Source organism: Azolla caroliniana, unplaced genomic scaffold (assembly GCF_043228905.1).
Source record: "Azolla caroliniana isolate FFs.n. ecotype wild unplaced genomic scaffold, voAzoCaro1.0.p SCAF_16, whole genome shotgun sequence".
NCBI lineage: Eukaryota > Viridiplantae > Streptophyta > Polypodiopsida > Salviniales > Salviniaceae > Azolla > Azolla caroliniana.
The window spans coordinates 18535540-18554435 of NW_028230451.1; the positions used below are offsets into that span (position 1 = coordinate 18535540).

Genomic DNA, 18896 nt, shown 5'->3' on the forward strand with positions numbered 1-18896 from the left:
CCTTTCCAACGTGTTCGTTTCCAAACGTATTCAAACGTTTGAATGCTATCACGAACACAAATATTATGTTCTATGGATATAATTTAGTTAAATAATAAAAAATTATATAGGTGAAATAATAAACCTTTTACACGAATACTTCCTCATTTTAACTAAAGCTTACGTCTCTCTCCCTCGCCCCTTAATCATCGTCCTAATTACAAGTTAAGACCTTAACCTCTCCACCCTCCCTTCCATATTGGCATGCACCTTTATCTTTATTATATTCTCCGAACAAATGTTGCGTAGGCATGATATAAGAAAATGAAATCAAATGACAAAGAAAGAAGCCAGGAAGCTATGTGTGCAAGCTTGAGTAAGACCAATGTTGGATAAAGTCCCAAGAACAAAATTAGAGTATTGGTTAGGTTAGGACTTTTCCCAGCCAATGTGGGGGACATTCGAAAGTGATTCCGACTAGAACTTCCCGGATTTTGGAATCTAGTCGGTTCATATCTTTTGAACCAACTATTTATGTAGTTTTGAAAAAACAAGGTAAACATTGGAATTTTCTGGACAATTAACCACATAATACTATAGGATTAAATAAAATGTTCATATAAATATATATACATGACATTTTGGACTATATATATAATCCAACATGTCATGGTCCGCCCCGTATCACTTCCTCCTCCTCCTCGAGGCCTAGATCTAGATGTAGTTGCTTTTACCACATGATAAAGGTGAGGGTGAGTGTTGGCAGAAACAAGGCTACCACGATGGTTAAGGTGAGGGTGTTGACATGATGATGGGCCCCACCCCAAAAATGCGCGTGTGGAAAAGATTTCTCTCTTTTTCACACTTGTATATATATATACATATATATATACATACATATATATAAACATACATACATATATATATATATGTATAGTGTGAAAAAGAAATAAATATACATATATATGAGATTTTGGATTAGTTGCAATGAAGTTATGAACAATGTGTTTAATCTTATAGTATTATGTACATAATTCATTGTAACAAATCTGTTGCAAGCTTTGCATTTTATTTGGGTTTAGGGTTTAGGTGACACATGCACACCACAATATATATATATGAGATTTTGGATTAGTTGCAATGAAGTTATGAACAATGTGGTTAATCTTATAGTATTATGTACATAGTTCATTGTAACAAATCTGTTGCAAGCTTTGCATTTTATTTGGGGATGAAATACATACATACATAATAAGATGATGTCTTTTCGTTTGTTGGGCCCTACCTTCCAAGGTGCATAGTTTTGAAGTGTTTTTTCAATGTTTTCCATGCATCCAACGTTGACTTTGTGTAGGATCCATACACAACGAATTCAATTCACGAATGAGAACAAAAAGAATCCTTACATGATGTTTCTTTCTTTGGTTAAGATTTTTATTCAATCCATGCTAATAAAAAGAATGATAATAAAATCTGTTTGTACAATATTTGTATATGTATGTATATATTCATGTATTTGTACATGTTCATGACACAAAGGGGACCTTGCAGTAGCCAAAGCAAGAAGAAATGGGGGCACATCATCATGATCTCAACACCCTCACCATCTTCATAGTCATGGTAGTCTTGGTTTCTGCCAACACTCAGCTTCATCTTCAGCATGTGGTAGAAGCAGCTACATCTGGAGGTGGATCTATAACTTGGAATGCTTCAGCCATGTTCGTGTTCGGCGACTCGATGGAAGACACCGGAAACGGCTTATTCTGCAGCCGTCCGAGGGCCTTCAAGCTTCCCTTCGGGATCTCGTTCCCTGGCTATGGAGATGGCCGCTTCTCCGATGGCCGAGTCCTCATCTCCGACTACCTTGGTACTACTACTACTACTACTACTACTACTACTATATGTATGTATGTATGTATGTATGTTCATTAATCAATCTTTGAGGCTTTTTAAATTCTTAATGCTTTTTTAAAAGAGAATGTTTTGTAGCTGAGCACCTCGGCCTCCCGCCGATCAACCCATGGCTCAATGTGTTCCTGGACTTTGGCCACGGAGCGAATTATGCGATCCCTGGCGGAACCGCCCTCGATCTCCACATTATGGACTTCCCGCTCCCTCGCCAGATCTCATTCCACCTCGATCTCCTCGACCAAGTTCTCAACCGGTCTTCTTCTTCCTTTTCTTCTTCGTCCGCAGATCGAGCCATGAGAAACCATGGATTCTCGAATCGGAAACTCCTCCCGAGCATAGAGGCTATCCGAGACGGCCTCTATGTCATCCAAATTGGTGGATTAGACTACAGAAACTACATTGTAACTTACAATTTCTCTCCTATAGATGTTGTCACCAAAGTGGTGCCCCTAGTTGTGGAACAAATCCGGATTGCTCTAGAGGTAAGTTAGCTATACATATGCTTCCTTGCCTTGCACCTCTAAACTAAACTAAACTTAAACTTAATCACCCACATTGTGTTTCTAACATGATTTATTTCATGATCCTATGTGCTCCATAATAGACACTTTACAACGAAAGCCAGGCTAGGAACTTCTTGGTGGTTGGCGTTGGAGCCCAAGGTTGCCAACCCGCCTTTCTATTCCTATACCCGGACTTCCCCAAAGACTCCCACAACTGTCTTGCTCCTCAAAATGAGATCGCCCGTGTTCATGCCCAGCACTTGCTTGCGCTTGTCAATGACCTCAGTCACCTACACTCTGATGCCACATACACCTTCCTCGACTTATACGGTGCCAACATCTATGTCACCGAGCATTCGTCGGAGCTCGGTAAGTAAAGGATTTAAAACTCTTATAACAATAGTCTTAAATCCTAAACAAAATTTCACTATGATCATGTGTTTTACACATACATAGATAGATAGATTATATTATCGTCCTTGGAGGTCAAATATGACCTATGAGACCTTTTTGATACAAATGGGGGGTGGGGGGGCTCCATTGTTTTGATACATTTGCAGGATATAGTTATCCGCTCGATGCTTGCTGCGGAGCAGGACCGAAATATCCATTCAGATACAATAATACTGCTTACTTCTGCACGAATGAAACCGCATCATTGTATGTATGCCCAAATCCAGTGAACTTCATCTCATGGGATGGTTTGCATTACACACAGAGCTTCAATTTCCAAGTATTTAACCTAACCTTCCTGCACGGATCCTTCATTCACACTGTTGGTGCTCGGGGGCAATTGATCGACCTTAATGTATCAAAGTCGGAAGCGTGGGCATGATCACTATGATGGTGTTTGTTTGCTACCTTGAAGAGTGCACATTAACTACCTAACCAAAATTTTCCCTTTTCTCATCCTCTTGAGAATAATTTTGTGGAGATTGTTTCTCAACATTTTTGCTAGTTGCAATTTGCAATAGAGTTGAATCTGTACCGCCATTTACGTAGAATGATAGCCAAAACAATAAAAAGTAGTACTAATACTACTACTACTACTAAACACACCAAAATAATAAAAAGAGAAAGAAAGATATATTAACGTCTTCTAAGACCAATATACCCAATCATCGTAAATAAAACTTAGATAATAGAATTCTAGTATTGTACAAAAAATGTTTCTCAACATTTCTACTAGTTGCAATTTGTAATAAAGAGTTGAATCTGTACCGCCATTGTACGTAGAATGATAGCCAAAACAATAAAAAGTAGTACTAATACTACTACTACTACTAAACACACCAAAATAATAAAAAGAGAAAGAAAGATATATTAACGTCTTCTAAGACCAATATACCCAATCATCGTAAATAAAACTTAGATAATAGAATTCTAGTATTGTACAAAAAATGTTTCTCAACATTTCTACTAGTTGCAATTTGTAATAAAGAGTTGAATCTGTACCGCCATTGTACGTAGAATGATAGCCAAAACAATAAAAAGTAGTACTAATACTACTACTACTAAACACACCAAAATAATAAAAAGAGAAAGAAAGATATATTAACATCTTCTAAGACCAATATACCCAATCATCGTAAATAAAACTTAGATAAGAGAAAGAAAGATATATTAACATCTTCTAAGACCAATATACCCAATCATCGTAAATAAAACTTAGATAATAGAATTCTAGTATTTCCTTGATATAATATGTTACGGTGTAACATATTATATCAAGGAAATGACTATGTGCGAGGCCTAGTTTCATTTCATCCAAGTGTCTCGAAAAGGAGAAAATGTCATATAAGTTTGAGGTGACTCATAAGGAGCAAATGACAAGAATGGCACATGGTTTATGTTATTTGACAAAGATGACCAAAAAGAAATGGTTTGAGAAAGAACAATATTTGGCTTTATTGAGAAAGGACAATGTTTAGCTTTATTTCGATATATTAAGGTAAATGGTTCTTAATATAAATAGTGTCACTCCGACTCACGCCTCGCTCATTTGAGAAAGAACAATATTTTACCTTTATTTTGATATGTTAAAGTAAATGGTTCTTAAAGAAAATAGTGTCACTTCTCATTGTTATTTCTTGTTATTTGAGAAAGAATTTGAGAGTTTTCAAACTTGAACCTATAGCCTAAAACGGTTTGATTTGGCTTGATCCATCCCAACTCGAGCTCAAACTAGTTAAGGAAGCTCAAGCTTGAACTGAACCGAACAGCAAAACCATTTAAAATGTTTTAACGGCTTGATTCAAGCTTGAGTTGAGTCGTTGCCAATTCCTAGTTATAAATATAATTGTAACCATAGTTCTCTAACCTCATGGCTAGGTGTAGGCTAATTCATAAGGAATGAAGGGTGAGGATTGAGTTATCTTAATCCTTTTACGATGGGCAATAATTTTAGACTATTTCACCACTTAGCCACTTATAAAAAAAAGAAACCAAGAGCGAACATACTAGGGTCTAGGGTTTGTTTCTATAAAAGAAGGCTAACTACCTAGTACCTCCATGAGAGGGATCATCATTATTAATTGGATAAAGACTCCTTATGTATGGCTCCTTCAAACCCAAGTTACAATCCATGTCTTTATTCGATGGTATGGGACATCGACAGGGAACTCAGATCTATCTCTCACTTTTGCTAAGGGTTGGTAAGTTGGACGAGCACCTTTTCTTCCTTATTTTTCTCCTTAATTGTGTTGAACATAATTTAAGATTCTAATAGTCAGGGTTCTGTAGATCAATGGTTATTGGAAATTGCATTTGATGCAACATGATAAGTCTTCAATAACATTGGATTCCATTAATTCATCTTTAAACACAATCATACCCTCTCCTTTGCAACTAAAGATCTCTATAACCGCATCCTTTCATTAATCTCTATTTAATCTAATATATCCATAAACTTCTATTCAACAAATTTTGACGCTTGATCCACAAATTAGGGATTGATTTGCATGAGACACAAAGGCTAAACACAAGAGAAGCCCTCATAACACCTCTCCTTGAGAAGAATCATGTTCTCTTGTGGAACCTAGCTATGGGTTCGGTTTTGTTCAGTTTCTTTGCCTTAAAACCAAACCAAACTGAATTGAACCATTTATATAAAACAAAAAGCAAAGGAAATTGTTTATGAAACTCCCAAGCCACTTAGACCAAACCATTTAAATAAAGGTAAACCAAATCCGTTTAAGGAAAAGTTGAAAACGATTTGAACCATTTAAACACAAATTTAACCTAACCATTTGAGTCAAATTAATTAAAACATTTAATATATATATATGTATATATATATATTAAATTGAACAAGCGTTTAAGTTGAATTAATTAAAAAAGTAAATAGATTAAAATACTTTAACTTAAAAAATCATTAAACTAAATAAGAAGTTAAATTAATTAATTAAATCAATAAAAAAACTTTAACTAAACCATTTCGGTATTTGAGGCCCAAGCTTTGCCAAAATGGGATTGCAAATTGCAAGGGTATGTGGGAGGCCTACGACAATAAAAATTAATGTTGTCGTGATGTGGGGGGTCCAAAGGTAGAAATCAGGAAAAAAAAAAGGGGGTAAAAGAGGGACTACCACTTAAATGTAAATATTTAAGTTTGAAAACTACTAGCCCCCACGTTGTAGGCCACATGATCCGGCTCGTTTTGGCCGATGATGAAGGGCACTAGTTTATGGCTATATGTACCTACTTACATTAAATAGCTAGTTTGAAAGGATATGTACGTAGTCTCATATTCTTGAACTCAATCGGAGGGTGATTCCCCAATTTATGTATAAGTCAACTTGTATAGCCTTTTTGTAATAATCTCTCTTAACTAATGGGAAAGTATATATATATATATATATATAATAGCAAAGAGTAAATAGCCAAATGGTAAGGCTACAGACTATGTAAAAGGGGTGTATAGGTCGGTATACCATGTAGTTGTAATATTCATTTTTTGTGGGACATTCACTAACCATTTGGGGGCCTTGGCATTCGAAATATTTTAGTTTGGGTTACCATGGTGTGTTTCAATATCCCATTGTTGGATCTCTTTGCTCACTCCATAGTACATACACTAGAATATGATCACCTTCATAATCAATGACGTGAGAGAGAACTTCTTCGGTCAAGTATTTGCCATATCAGTATTGACCCTCTGATCAAAAAATGACAAATCAACCCCAACTCGAGCTCTTTCATCTCAATCATATTCTAGCTCTACAAATCAGGCCTTGACATGAGGAAGGGGTGGTGGTTGTGGTAAGATCGTGGGTGGGACTAGACAATTTTCATAGGTGGCGACTTAGGATGAATTATTATTCCTTGTTTGAACCGCTCACTAGGTATTCCCCTAGTAGTTGTTTGAATGATGCATTACAAACACTTTACATCATTTACAATATTGTATTCACACCATTTATAATATTGGAAATGAAACACTTTTTACTCATTCATTCATTGGTCGGTCAAGACTTGTGTTTGGCTGTTTTTTGCATTCCATCAAGGATATTAGGGTCTGAATAAATTGTAAGAAGATGGCTATCTCAAGATGGGAGGTAGGTTTGAGCCTTGGTTGTTTGACTAGTGATTTCCTCTAATTCCTTGATGTGGCGGTTGTTGCGTCGATTATTGCAAGGAATACCACCGGTTGTGCTTGAATGGGGGTTTGAATCTGACTGATGTTGAGATAAGGGTTGTTATAGTTGGTGTTGCATTGTTGCATTCACTTCATTTCTCATTCACGTCACCCCAATTACGTGCATTCGAGGCCAATGTGGTGGTGGTGTTCCATTTTCCTTTGCAAGCCATGTAAAATTTCTCAACTAAATAAATTGGGTGCATATTGTGAATGGGGATATGTTTTACTTCTGTTTGGTACGAAAGAACTTAAATCAATCAATTAAGACATTATGATCATAAGCATTAAATTTGATGTACTTCTAATGGATCACACAGAGTTGCATTGCACATTCTTGATTATTTTATTAAATGCAAATAAATGTGAGAATAAAAATGGAGGCAATCGTTTGGGTCAAACTTGTAAGAAAAAATTACCCTTTTTTAACGATGTCGTTGTAAGTGAAATACTAAGAATGGAATCTTGATACCCTATGTGGTCAAATATGATATGCAACAAAGTGCTACTTTTTATGGTACATTTTTTAAAACAACACTCTGTATATTATGATCATGATCTTGCAAGCTAATGGAATGTTGTGGACAAAGATTTAGATCATCAGCAATGTCTCGAATTGAAATTGTGATCCTTAGAAGGCCATTGTTCAAATATCTGAACCCCAATGACATGTAAAAAAACAATTCGATTGAATGACCATAAGTAAAATTTGATGACTTCATCATAAAATACATGTAAACTTCTTAGTTGTTTGTAGAAACTTTCAAGTGAAAAAATGTAGTCCAAATGGGTTCCCGGTGATTACCAGCCCCAACAAATCGATTGAAATAATTGGAAACCCTCAAGATGTTAAAATAATGTTAAGTATTAGGTAAGTAATTAAGCAAGGGTTAATTAGTACCTAATTATGTGATTAGTTTATAAGCGGAAGATTAAGTGATATGTGTGTGTATGTGTGTGAGGGGAAGAGAGAGAGAGACCATAGAGATACTTATGAATAACACAAGATGGGGGATGAGTAACTATATTAAATTAGCATTATGATCATCAAATACAAAAATACCTACAATGAAGTATATATTGATCTCATGTGCAAGAGTGCACATGTGTGAGGATAATATAGGTACAAAGGTGTAAGTCCTATATTAAATGTACTTAGGAGTGGAGGATCTAGAATATCCCACTTAAGTACAAGGTCCTATTTAAGGCGTTATAGTCAACACTTCTAACTAAATTCTATCTAGGTAACTACGAAGTTACATGGTTGACTAACTAACTAAACTAAGTTGAGCTTGATCTCTCAACAATAAGATGCATTGAAGCACCCCCCAATACAATCTACTAGCTAAGGTCAAATTTTAAGTTATTTTAAAATCTCTCGATCAAAGTTTCATAAAGATTATTCAATGAATTCTTCGAATTTCTAAAGTTAAAATTGTTTGCATGTCAAGAAATCCACAACCTTTATGCCTAGAGCCAATAGAATCTTAAGGTTTAAGTTTTATGCTTATTCTTTATTTTAATGATAATACTTAACATGAATTTTCACAAAAGTAGTACATTTTATTAGAGAACCTTAGATGGTGGACACTACTTCCATTAGTTAAGGCAATGTACAAGGGATAATTTACAACTCATATCTTACAAGCCCTCTTGCATGTCAAAAGAAAATAATATGTGTAGATGAAACAACAAAAGAACAACTCCAAAACACCACAACATTTGATGTGCATAGCATTACCCGAACGCATACTCTACAAAATAGAATTCAGTATAGATGTCCTCCATTCGCTTCTCATGGCAGCACCCATCTACATGTTAGGTACACTCAGGGGGAACAGCCACCGTGGTGGTTGATAATTCCACTTCACTTTACCATCCACCATCTGCAACATCGACAAACCGCTCCATTTCAAAAGGAAACGAGCTCTAGCTTCTTCACTTGCGTCAGAGGGCCCTTGAAGACTTTCAAACTCCCCTTGTAACGTAGAAATAAGATTAAACCAGATCATCATTAAATTCTCAGCCGGTGGGGTTCACTTACCTGCAAAAGTCTTCTTGAACCTAGATACCCACACTTGCCAGACTGTAAGGCCGACCACTAATAACCATATGTCCACATAGCGTTCTTGTAAGACAAATGAACCTCCTTGCGCTGGTTGCACAGATTCTTGCATCACCTTTAAAGAAGGATTATTTCCATTCCACCCTTGAAACCACGAAGCCGATTCAGTGGCCAACCAAGTGATTGTTGCGCTCGATACATGAAGCTCAACCCCGAACTGAGCCAAGATTCTTAAGCTCAGCTCCTCAATTTATTGGTATTCTGATATGTTTCTAAACTTGAGATCAAGTTTGTGACCATCTTTATAACGAGAAAATAATGTGTATATACCACTCTTCTCATGCATCAAAAGTGCCACCCATGTCAATTTGAGAAATATCACAAAAGAAAAGTTTGTTTATCTTTTACTCTAGTTGAGTTATTCATTAAATAAATGTCTACGTTAAATGTAGTAGGACCAATCAACGTTCATTGAGCATATGTTAATCGTTGAAATTAGAAATTTGATACTAATGAATTGTAGAATGTATTTTCATGCCACCTATTTGATTGTCAGACGATATTAATATGAGCTAGAAAATCTATTGATGGTTAAAACTTAAAAGTCAATGTGCATGGAGATTATTGTGACTTTGATGGCCACTTTTACAACTTTGATTAGCATTATCATTATGAGCATCATGTGTTGTATGTATAACATTAATGAATTACAAGTAGATGAATAAAGAGAATTTATTATCTATATCTTAAGAAGTAAACCACTTCAATTTTGACCAAAAAGGTTATGGAATGACCTTTGTCAAACTACAAAGGGTTCAGACCTTAAACCACAAAAAACGTATGACTATCTCTCAAACCCAAGAGGATTTTAGGTATAATCTCAATCAAAGATAGTAGAAGGGTGTTTAACCCCATGAGTTCTAGAAAGAAAATCGGAGCCTTGAAAGAAAGGACTTGTAATCGTGCATAAAATAATGCAAGGCACGAGTAGACTTATTTCTTAGTCTAATATTTCTCTCTTCAAGAAAAGAAATGCAAGAAAACGAAGTAAATTTGTTAAATATGAACTACAACTTTGGTACAAGCATCGAGATGTTAATATTTGAATTCCTAAAAGAAAGAAATATGACTTAGAAATCACTTCTTGTGCAAGGCTATGAACAAGTCACAAATGTTGAAACAAATTTTCATTTGCATATGTGAGATATCTATGAGAGAGAGAGGGAGAGAGAGAGAGAGAGAGAGAGGGAGGGAGGGAGGGAACTAGAGAGGTTTGTCGAGGTATGACGTAGCAAAGATCATGGGATTTCAACAAGATGTGGGCATGGAGCATATATGTGAGTGGGATCATGCTACAATGGGAAGTTTTGAGGGCTTTTCATACCAGTGGGTGTGTAAACTGGATTAAGAACCTTGGGGTGGACATCTTCCAATTGTCGGACGACTTCTTTGATGTCGGGGCGGGTGGATGCCAAAGGAGCACAACAACCCATAGCTAATTGGAGAGTTTGGACAAGCCCATCATCGATGGGACTACCACACGTACTAGAGACAATCTCCGAATCAAAGATCTCAGACACACGCTCTTCAAGGACAACTTGTTTAACGTATGTTGGGAGGTCTACTACCACGTTTTTAGAGTCATCAAATTCAAGGGGTGGTTTGCCTGTAAGAATCTCAAGGAGGACAATGCCAAAGTTGTAAACATCGGTTTTAGGATTCACTCTAGACATTTTGACAAGTTCTGGGGCTCTATAGCCTTGCTTTGCGGCAGTCTTTAACATTTCACTCTGTGTCGTCGAGGTCATAAGCAACGGGAGCCCATAGTCAGCTAGGTGACCTTGGAAGCTCTCGTCCACTACGATGTTCTTTGACTTGAGGTTGCCATGAATTATTTGTGAAGGGAGGCCATGGTGGAGATGGACTAGACCCCTTGCAGCTCCTAGTGCAATCTTATGCCTTCTTGCCCAACTCAGAGATGATCTCGACGTGGATCTATCTGCACCAATATAAAAATCCAATCTCTAGTTATTTTCGAGTTCTAACTAGGTGTGAAATCAAGTCATTGTGAAGTGGAAACTGGGCACAAAAGAATGTTATCATCTCTACAAAAATGCCCCTCTAGATAGCACTGACACTTTTTATAAATGCACTTACTTATACTTCTAAATGCACTTACTATAGAGGAGGTCAAACAAGCTTCCTCGTGAAAGATAGTTGTACACAAGTAGCTTCTCCCCTTTAGGCCCTGCATAGTAAGCTAGTAGGGACACTACATTGGGATACCGGATTTGACCGAGATGGCGAATGCTGAGCATGAACTCGTCCTTCTCCTTCGCAGTGTCCTCCCTCAAGAGACGCAACGCAATCATCGACGCCCCTCCGCCGAGCTTCGCCTTGTAGACCGTCCCGTAACTTGACTTGCCCAACACTTCACCTGGTGCGTTCAAAACATCGTCCACACCAAGATGCTCGCCACCTTCGAAACGCACGAGCTTCCCGTCCCCGATACCGTCCGTGTCATCTCCACCACCATCGAGGATGAGGTCCCTCGTGATCATGGTCATCTTCTTCTTCTTCGAAGAAGGCGAAAGCCCCGGGACAGTCCCGGCATCTCCTCGGCCCCAGTTGAGCCGGTGTGCGAGAGCCGCACAAATGGCGAGCGCCACGATGGAGACTGCCAATGCCCCGATGACAAGCGCCGCAAGGACCTTCTTGTCCATGACAACATGCCCATTGCCTTGGGGCCCGCACAAGACCGGGGACGGGGGTCCGCAAAGTAATGGGTTGCCTTCATACGGGCCGAGGCTCGTCCCGACCCGGCCATGCATCGTCGGGATGCGGCCGCTAAGATTGTTGTTGGCCAAATTCAGGTCGATCAAGCCGGGTAAGTTGGCCAAGCTACGCGGTATCTCTCCGCGGAGCCGATTGTTGCTCAAATCGAGCTGGACAAGGTTAGTGAATTCTCCTAGGAATGAAGGGATGGGACCGGAGAGGAGGTTGGAGCTCAAGTCGAGGGTGCGTAGCGAGGCGCACGAGCTCCTCGCGAGGGCCGGGTAGAGGGGGGCCGGGATTTCGGAGGAGAAGGAGTTATGGTCGAGGCGGAGCTCGCGGAGGTGCGGGCAAAGGTCCCACACGGACGCGGGGATCGCGCCCGAGAGCTGATTGGAGGCTAGGCGGAGGGATTGGATAGGGGCCCCGGGGGTTTGGGCAAGGAGGGAAGCTGGGATGCCCCCGGTCAGCGAATTGTTGGATAGGTCTAGGGATTGGAGCGCGGGGAGGCGGGATAGGGATCGGGGGAGAGATCCGGAGAGGCCCGCGGAGGTTAGGGCTATGGAGTAGGCTTGGATGGATGGGTCATTGGACAGAGAAGTGTTGTTGTGGTAGTAGTTGGGCATGGAGCAGTTGAGGAGGGTTCCATTGGAGAAGGTCCATGTGATGGCTGCCCATGTGCAGAGAGGGGTGTGAGGGGTCCATGTGGAGAGGCTAGGGTTTCCATCTCCATATCCATCTCCACTCAGAATTGGTTTGATTTGGAGGAGGAGGAGAACATCAGGGTTGAGTGCAAAGCAAGCATCCAAGCACATGCACATGATGAACAGGAAGCTGCAATAGACAGAAGAAACCATCACAAATTTTTGTTTGTTTGTTTGTATGTGTTTATCTGAGAAATGCTCTCTTCTTTTGTTTTTACTCTGTATTCTTCTTGAATGCTCTCTGTTCTTTTGCTTTTGCTCTGCTATTTTGTTTTTGTTTTTGTCTTTTCTTTTCTATTTTTTGCTATGTTTCTTTCTTCTTCTCCTTCTTCTTCTTCACATTTCAATGCAAATTCTGTGTCTAAAGCTCAAATTATTTTAGTGTGGTCATATTTTCCACACTTCCTTCTCTCCTCAAAGGAAACACTTCACATCACAAGATTGCTCTCAACAGTCTCTCTCCTTCTAGTACCCCACATGACACACACACATCTACATATATATATGTATGTATGTATGAGTGTATGTATATGCCTTCTATTATGATAATCATTGTTGCTTTGTATGTATGTATGTATGTATGTATGTATGTATGTATGTATGTATGTATGTATGTATATGCCTTCTATATGGACACCACTGTTATTTTGTTACATCTTGGCTGACAACTTTGGCAGCTTCCTTGCCTCACCACCCTTTTCTTCCATGCTCAGATCAGTTATGTGGCATCATGAAAAACCTTCACTTTGATGCCACCTCTCTCTCTCTCTCTCTCAACCATATTCTTTGCGGACCAGGAAACCGTACATATTCAGGCATCCGAAGCATTGCTTCCATGCGACTTAGCTCACATGCATTGCGTTGTGAGATGGGGTGTTGGGGCACAACTGATGAGAGTGGTCGACTATGCACACTTTGCACAGAACAAGTTCGGGAGTCTAAGTATTCATTACACTTTGATACAATGCTCTCTACCTTTGATTGTTTTCGACTATGCTTTCCACACATCTTTGACTGAACCCAATCCTTGCACGAATTTCTCAGAATCACAATATGCACTCTCAATTGCAACATTCATTGGTAAAGTTGTTGAATAATGAGTGTCACTTCTGACTTTCATATATATTACGTGAAATGTAATATTTTTTGGCATATAGGTCATATTTGACCTCAGAAGACGATAATAGAATCTATCTATCTCTCTCACACACACATGTGCCTTTTACTTGCACTTATGTTGTCACTTGTCACTTTAGTTTCCTTTGATGTCGAAATTGGTTCCTGAAATCGAGAAACAACCTGTATTTCGATGTTAGAATCGATTCCCAAATTCAAAGAAAACATTTTCCTTCATGGAAGATCGATCCTAGAACCAGTTGGCTAATGTCATGAAAGACATTCTTCGATGTTGGATTTGGTTCGTAGTGTCACATGAAAAACCTTTCTTCCAATTGGTCAAAACAACTTCTCGTTAAAGAGATATTTGTTACTATTTATTTTTATCATGAACCGATGTTTTATGTGAATAAACTATATTCCTAGAAATCATGCCCTATGAACATAAACATGAAGTGCATGATACTACTAACGGCCTTACATTGCCAATATACACCATTGTTATAGCGCTTGAGGAAGATATTCTATCGATCATGCACAAAATGGAGGATGTCTTTTGTTTTGTAAGAAGCTTTAGACAATCAAACAAATCCTCATATGCAAGTGAAGACACAATCAAGATTCTTTGTTGTTAATAAAATGCTAGGTCTTTGCTCATATGGAGTCGTGGCACAATCAATAACAAAGATGTTAGCAATTTCTTATATGTAGAGCCAAATTTATGAATCCATGTTGGGAACACAAAGAAAAATCTAATGGGAATGTATCAACATGTTTATGTAAAATTCCATCCGTGTGTGAATAAATTGAATGTGAAACATCCATAAAAGTTCTGGCTCACATGAATATAAACAATCCACAAGAAGAGACACGAATTAGAGAACACAATTCAAAAAACTTTATTTAATAGTTGAACTTTCTCTTTTAATTCAACACATGGGAAATGTGAATGTGATGCCAAGAAGCATTGTTTCATGTGGAGGTATAAGTGTGGTCAAAGGAACATGCTCTTACCCTCAATTTCAGACATATATAGACTCATGTATGGTAGAAGTCTTGATGCAATTGGGGGATTTAAAGACAACATTGAACAATGCAAAAGCACTATATTTGTTTTCCAAGACAATCCAAACCTAATGAATTCACTCTTATTTCACACTCCATTTTTGCCAGCTACTTTGTAGTGCACTTTTTCCTATGTTCCCCACCTGATGATTCCCTCTCAGACTCATTTAGCTCGAGAATTTGTTACCCCCCCCCCCCCCCACACACACACACACACACACTTAACTTTTGCAACAATCGATAAAGATTTTTACCTTGCAACCTTGGTACTAGATTATTTCCTTTTCACTTACCACATTGTTGAATTTTATGCCTCTATTGTATATCATGGTATCAACACTACCTATGGAGACACTCCAGGCACTATACGTCTTGATATAGACAATGGAACCCTTTATATTCATGGTTCACTCATGATTTTATAGAGTGGTAATGCTAGTCAATAACACAATACACTGAGCTTTAAAATTATCAAATTGTGTGTAAGATGAAATTACAATTGCATGAGTCTATACAATTGTGTGTGTATGAACAATGACTACATGTACATCTAGTGTACCTTGGAACTGTTCACACTACTTACACTTAGAAGAGTATAAGTCTAAGGTACATACATAAACCATATGCGTGTGAAATACTTAGCATACAATATTGGAATGAATCATGAATATGACGGGCCTCAAAACTTTTCAATAGAATTCTAAGGTTTTTTGGAGGAAATTACATTGTACCATATAAATATATGGTGATCATGTTTTACTTTAATATATTCTAACCATTGCACATTCATATGTTCACAAATCATACTATTCAATATCCAAAGTTGACTACAAATTGAAACCACTCCACAATAAACACTCAAATATAACATTATCCATTGATGGTTCCAATCAATAACCATAGAGACAAGCAACGAAGAACAAACAAAGCCTCATGTCTCAAGTTTTGAAACTTCAACACAAAACACACTATGAATAGGTAATAAATAATAGTAAAGACTTAGATAAGCAAAACTAGGACCCGACATGAGTTTTCAAGCATTTGCAAAAGAAAAATAGAACTTGTAAATTATTTTTGGGACAAAGTATAATCTTAAGAAGAATGTAAGGCTTTTTTAAAGTTTGGGATAATATGGAAGGAAACCATGGGTGAGCTTAATATTCGATAAGTTCGATGGCCAAAAAGCCATCTTGAAATGCTTACCAGAAAAAGAACCATGGCATGATTCTTGCACGACACCATACCTTGGAAAAAAAAACTTAATTAAGAGACACTAAATGGAAGTATGAAGAGTTTGCTTATTCATAACAAGATAGAAAAAGTAGATTCTTGTTGAGATATTCTCCACCTATATTTTTTGCTAAATGTTATGGTAGCATCATTAACTTAAAAATATGTCATATCTAACAATCGGCAATGGTTCGGTTTGAACCGAACCGAACCGCAAAACCGCGGTTTAACGGCTAAACGGTTCGGTTCGGTTCGGTTTCGGTTCAATTTCAACAGTAAAAAACCGTGGTTTAAACTGTTTAACGGTTGTTTATTTATTTATTTTAAAAATTGTAAAAATTTTTAAAAAAGTCTAAAAAAAAATTTAAATTGTTTTTAAACAATCTTTTCATTTTTAGACCTTATTCTCACATTTTAGGAACATCTTAAAAATTTTAAATAATGAAATATTATTTTAAAAAATTAAAAATTAAAAATTAAAAATTTGACCTATGTTGAAACCGAAACGAAACCGCGGTTTTTACGGTTTAACGGTTCGGTTTAATGGTTTCGCGGTTCGGTTCAGTTTGGTTCAGGTTTCAAAAAATTTAAACGGTTCGGTTTGGACCCTCTCAAACCGAACCGAACCATTGCCAATTGTTAGTCATATCATAGAGTTGTAATGTACGCTTGTAAAGACAACAAGCTCTTGCCATGGGTTGGTAAAAATGTGTTCCAAGGCATCCCAAGCAATGCGCCGCAAGGAGTGTGTTTGAGGGACTCGGGATGTATCTTAGGGAAACATGTGAATGTGAAAGGTGATTTTGACTTTTTGATTGTCCAAAACTAGGAAGACCAAAAGAGGAAGAAGAACGTGAGTAAAAACTTATCCCTTAAATTGGATCCTTTTTTAGGTATAGCTATAAAATAACAAAGGATGTTGTCACATGAAAAACCATGAGGCATTGCCACAATTGAAATGTTACAATCATTCAATAGAAGACAATCTATTCGCAAGTAAAGGCACATTTGCTACATTCATTTTATTGAGCAAACAAATTGAAGTGGATTCATTGGGGGTTCAAGTGCCATATTGTAATGATGTGGATAAAATTATCTTTCCAAATGCTTTGTTAAATATTTTGTGAAGTACTATGATCATTATATGATTCTTTTCTTACATAGAGGGGATTCCCAATTATCAAGTCATGTATCCCACAACGTTTATACATACGTTGCTTTGTTTTGAATGCCTACACAATTTTTGTGCTAACACTAATAGTTTTTATGATTTGCGTTTATCTCAATGATCAAGCACACAGATGCATTGATGAGTGAAGTCCCATTATTGTGTTTTGATAGGGAGCATTATCAAAAGGTTCTCTCACTCTTCTCATTCCAATGTTGATTTCCACATTGGTGAACCGTTAGAGTCCCATAGTATGAACCATACGTACCATACACGCAATTTCGCATTCGAGAATGTTTCAATCATTCGCGTAAGAAAAACCCCCTCAAAGAATGATAAATACCATACTTTTGGATAAACTATTTATTATGTGGTAAATAAGCCTAAAAAATGGAAAAAAAAAAGAAAAAAAGAAAAACAGGGAAAAAATAGGGGAAAACAAAAAAAAAACACAAGAATGTTTGAATAACATTCGCATTCGTTTTCCAACGTAGGAAAACGAATGTTATGCTAGACGAACACGAATTTTACGTACTATGCATTAGACTATGTGTTTGCATTGTTGGAAAATTAAGCTTTCTCTTAAACTCCTATGTTACATACCCTCCTTACATGGGTTCCGATATGGCATGATATTTCTACCATGGAAGAGAGAAGCTAAAGTTTATTGAGAAGACTATGTTACAAGGTGAATTGTGTAGTTAAAAATAAGATTTATACAAACAAATAACAAAACATACCCTTGAGTGAAAGTTGGCTACAAAAATCACAATGTTGAAATACAACAATGACATTTTGTGTCCACATTGTACATCACCATTCTTACATTTGAATTCTTAAAGTCCCATGTCATGTTCATATTCAAAGGTTTGGCAAACATACTCAAAAGTTTAGGTATTATTCAATGGAAAAAAACATCTAGTCAATTTTCCAACCCCTTGCCCTAGTAAACATAAAAACAAGTAAAACATATTCATTGAAATATAGGCTAGCATTTTAGGAAAGAAGATTTTTGCAATTTTATTTAGGCTTTCATAAGTAACTCTCACTTTATATCAATCTGCAGCTATTGACATTTATATACATTCGTACCTACGAATTGTAGTAAGTGGAGAACTAGGTGAGCAACGTCACTCTTCAATGCATCCATTTTCTAGGTCGAATACCAAGCCTTAATACAAGGATAAGTTGATTTCCTTACATCAAATTTAATGTGATTAGGTTCACTTTCTCATTTTCGAGGTGACAACCAACCAACCCATAGGCATTGGTCATTCCTCAATCCTTTCATACCAACAAAACTCCTCTCTTCAAGGTCATACCACTTTTGTTTCTCCTTACCTACATGTGAGTTGGTGTGTCCAACTATAGATGGTGTGCCCGTGAGTTCAACCAAAACATAACAATCTAAGTAAATATATAGTGACAAATCGATAACATATCATATGATAAAAGGTCAACCACCATCCCATGCATGGAAAATACATCATTACAATCACTTTCCATGTAATGGTGCAACCATAATGTGTGGAGTTATGACATATGATTCATGTAATTCGGAAGAGGATAATTCTTGGAAACAATACATCACCTTTAGAACAATTTCCTTAACACAATATTTAGCCATCCTTATCTAAATGCTCTAGGGTCTCCAAATTTCTAAAATCAGTAAAAGTTCATTTAATGCCTTAAATTCCTTAATAAAAACAAATTCCCTGTCTCCATATCAAAATTTCTGAATCATATC

The 18896-nt window shown here is 37.3% G+C and overlaps 2 protein-coding genes across 2 annotated transcripts; one reads left to right on the plus strand and one right to left on the minus strand.

The window, feature by feature from the left end:
* The first annotated feature begins 1581 nt into the window (after positions 1-1581).
* LOC147854143 (GDSL esterase/lipase At3g26430-like) lies at positions 1582-3247 on the plus strand. The gene is made up of 4 exons (XM_087331853.1): positions 1582-1846; positions 1969-2372; positions 2495-2762; positions 2954-3247. Exons 1-4 carry the CDS (start codon positions 1597-1599, stop codon positions 3226-3228), a joined length of 1197 nt encoding a protein of 398 aa, XP_087187979.1. The 5' UTR covers positions 1582-1596; the 3' UTR covers positions 3229-3247.
* Positions 3248-10346: 7099 nt separating this feature from the next.
* On the minus strand, positions 10347-12718 carry LOC147854144 (putative kinase-like protein TMKL1). Its single transcript, XM_087332029.1, has 2 exons — positions 11274-12718; positions 10347-11093 (listed from the first exon to the last, which is right to left on the minus strand). The coding sequence occupies exons 1-2, from the start codon at positions 12685-12687 to the stop codon at positions 10447-10449; spliced, it is 2061 nt and encodes a 686-aa protein (XP_087188155.1). The 5' UTR covers positions 12688-12718; the 3' UTR covers positions 10347-10446.
* Between the last annotated feature and the right edge of the window lie 6178 nt (positions 12719-18896).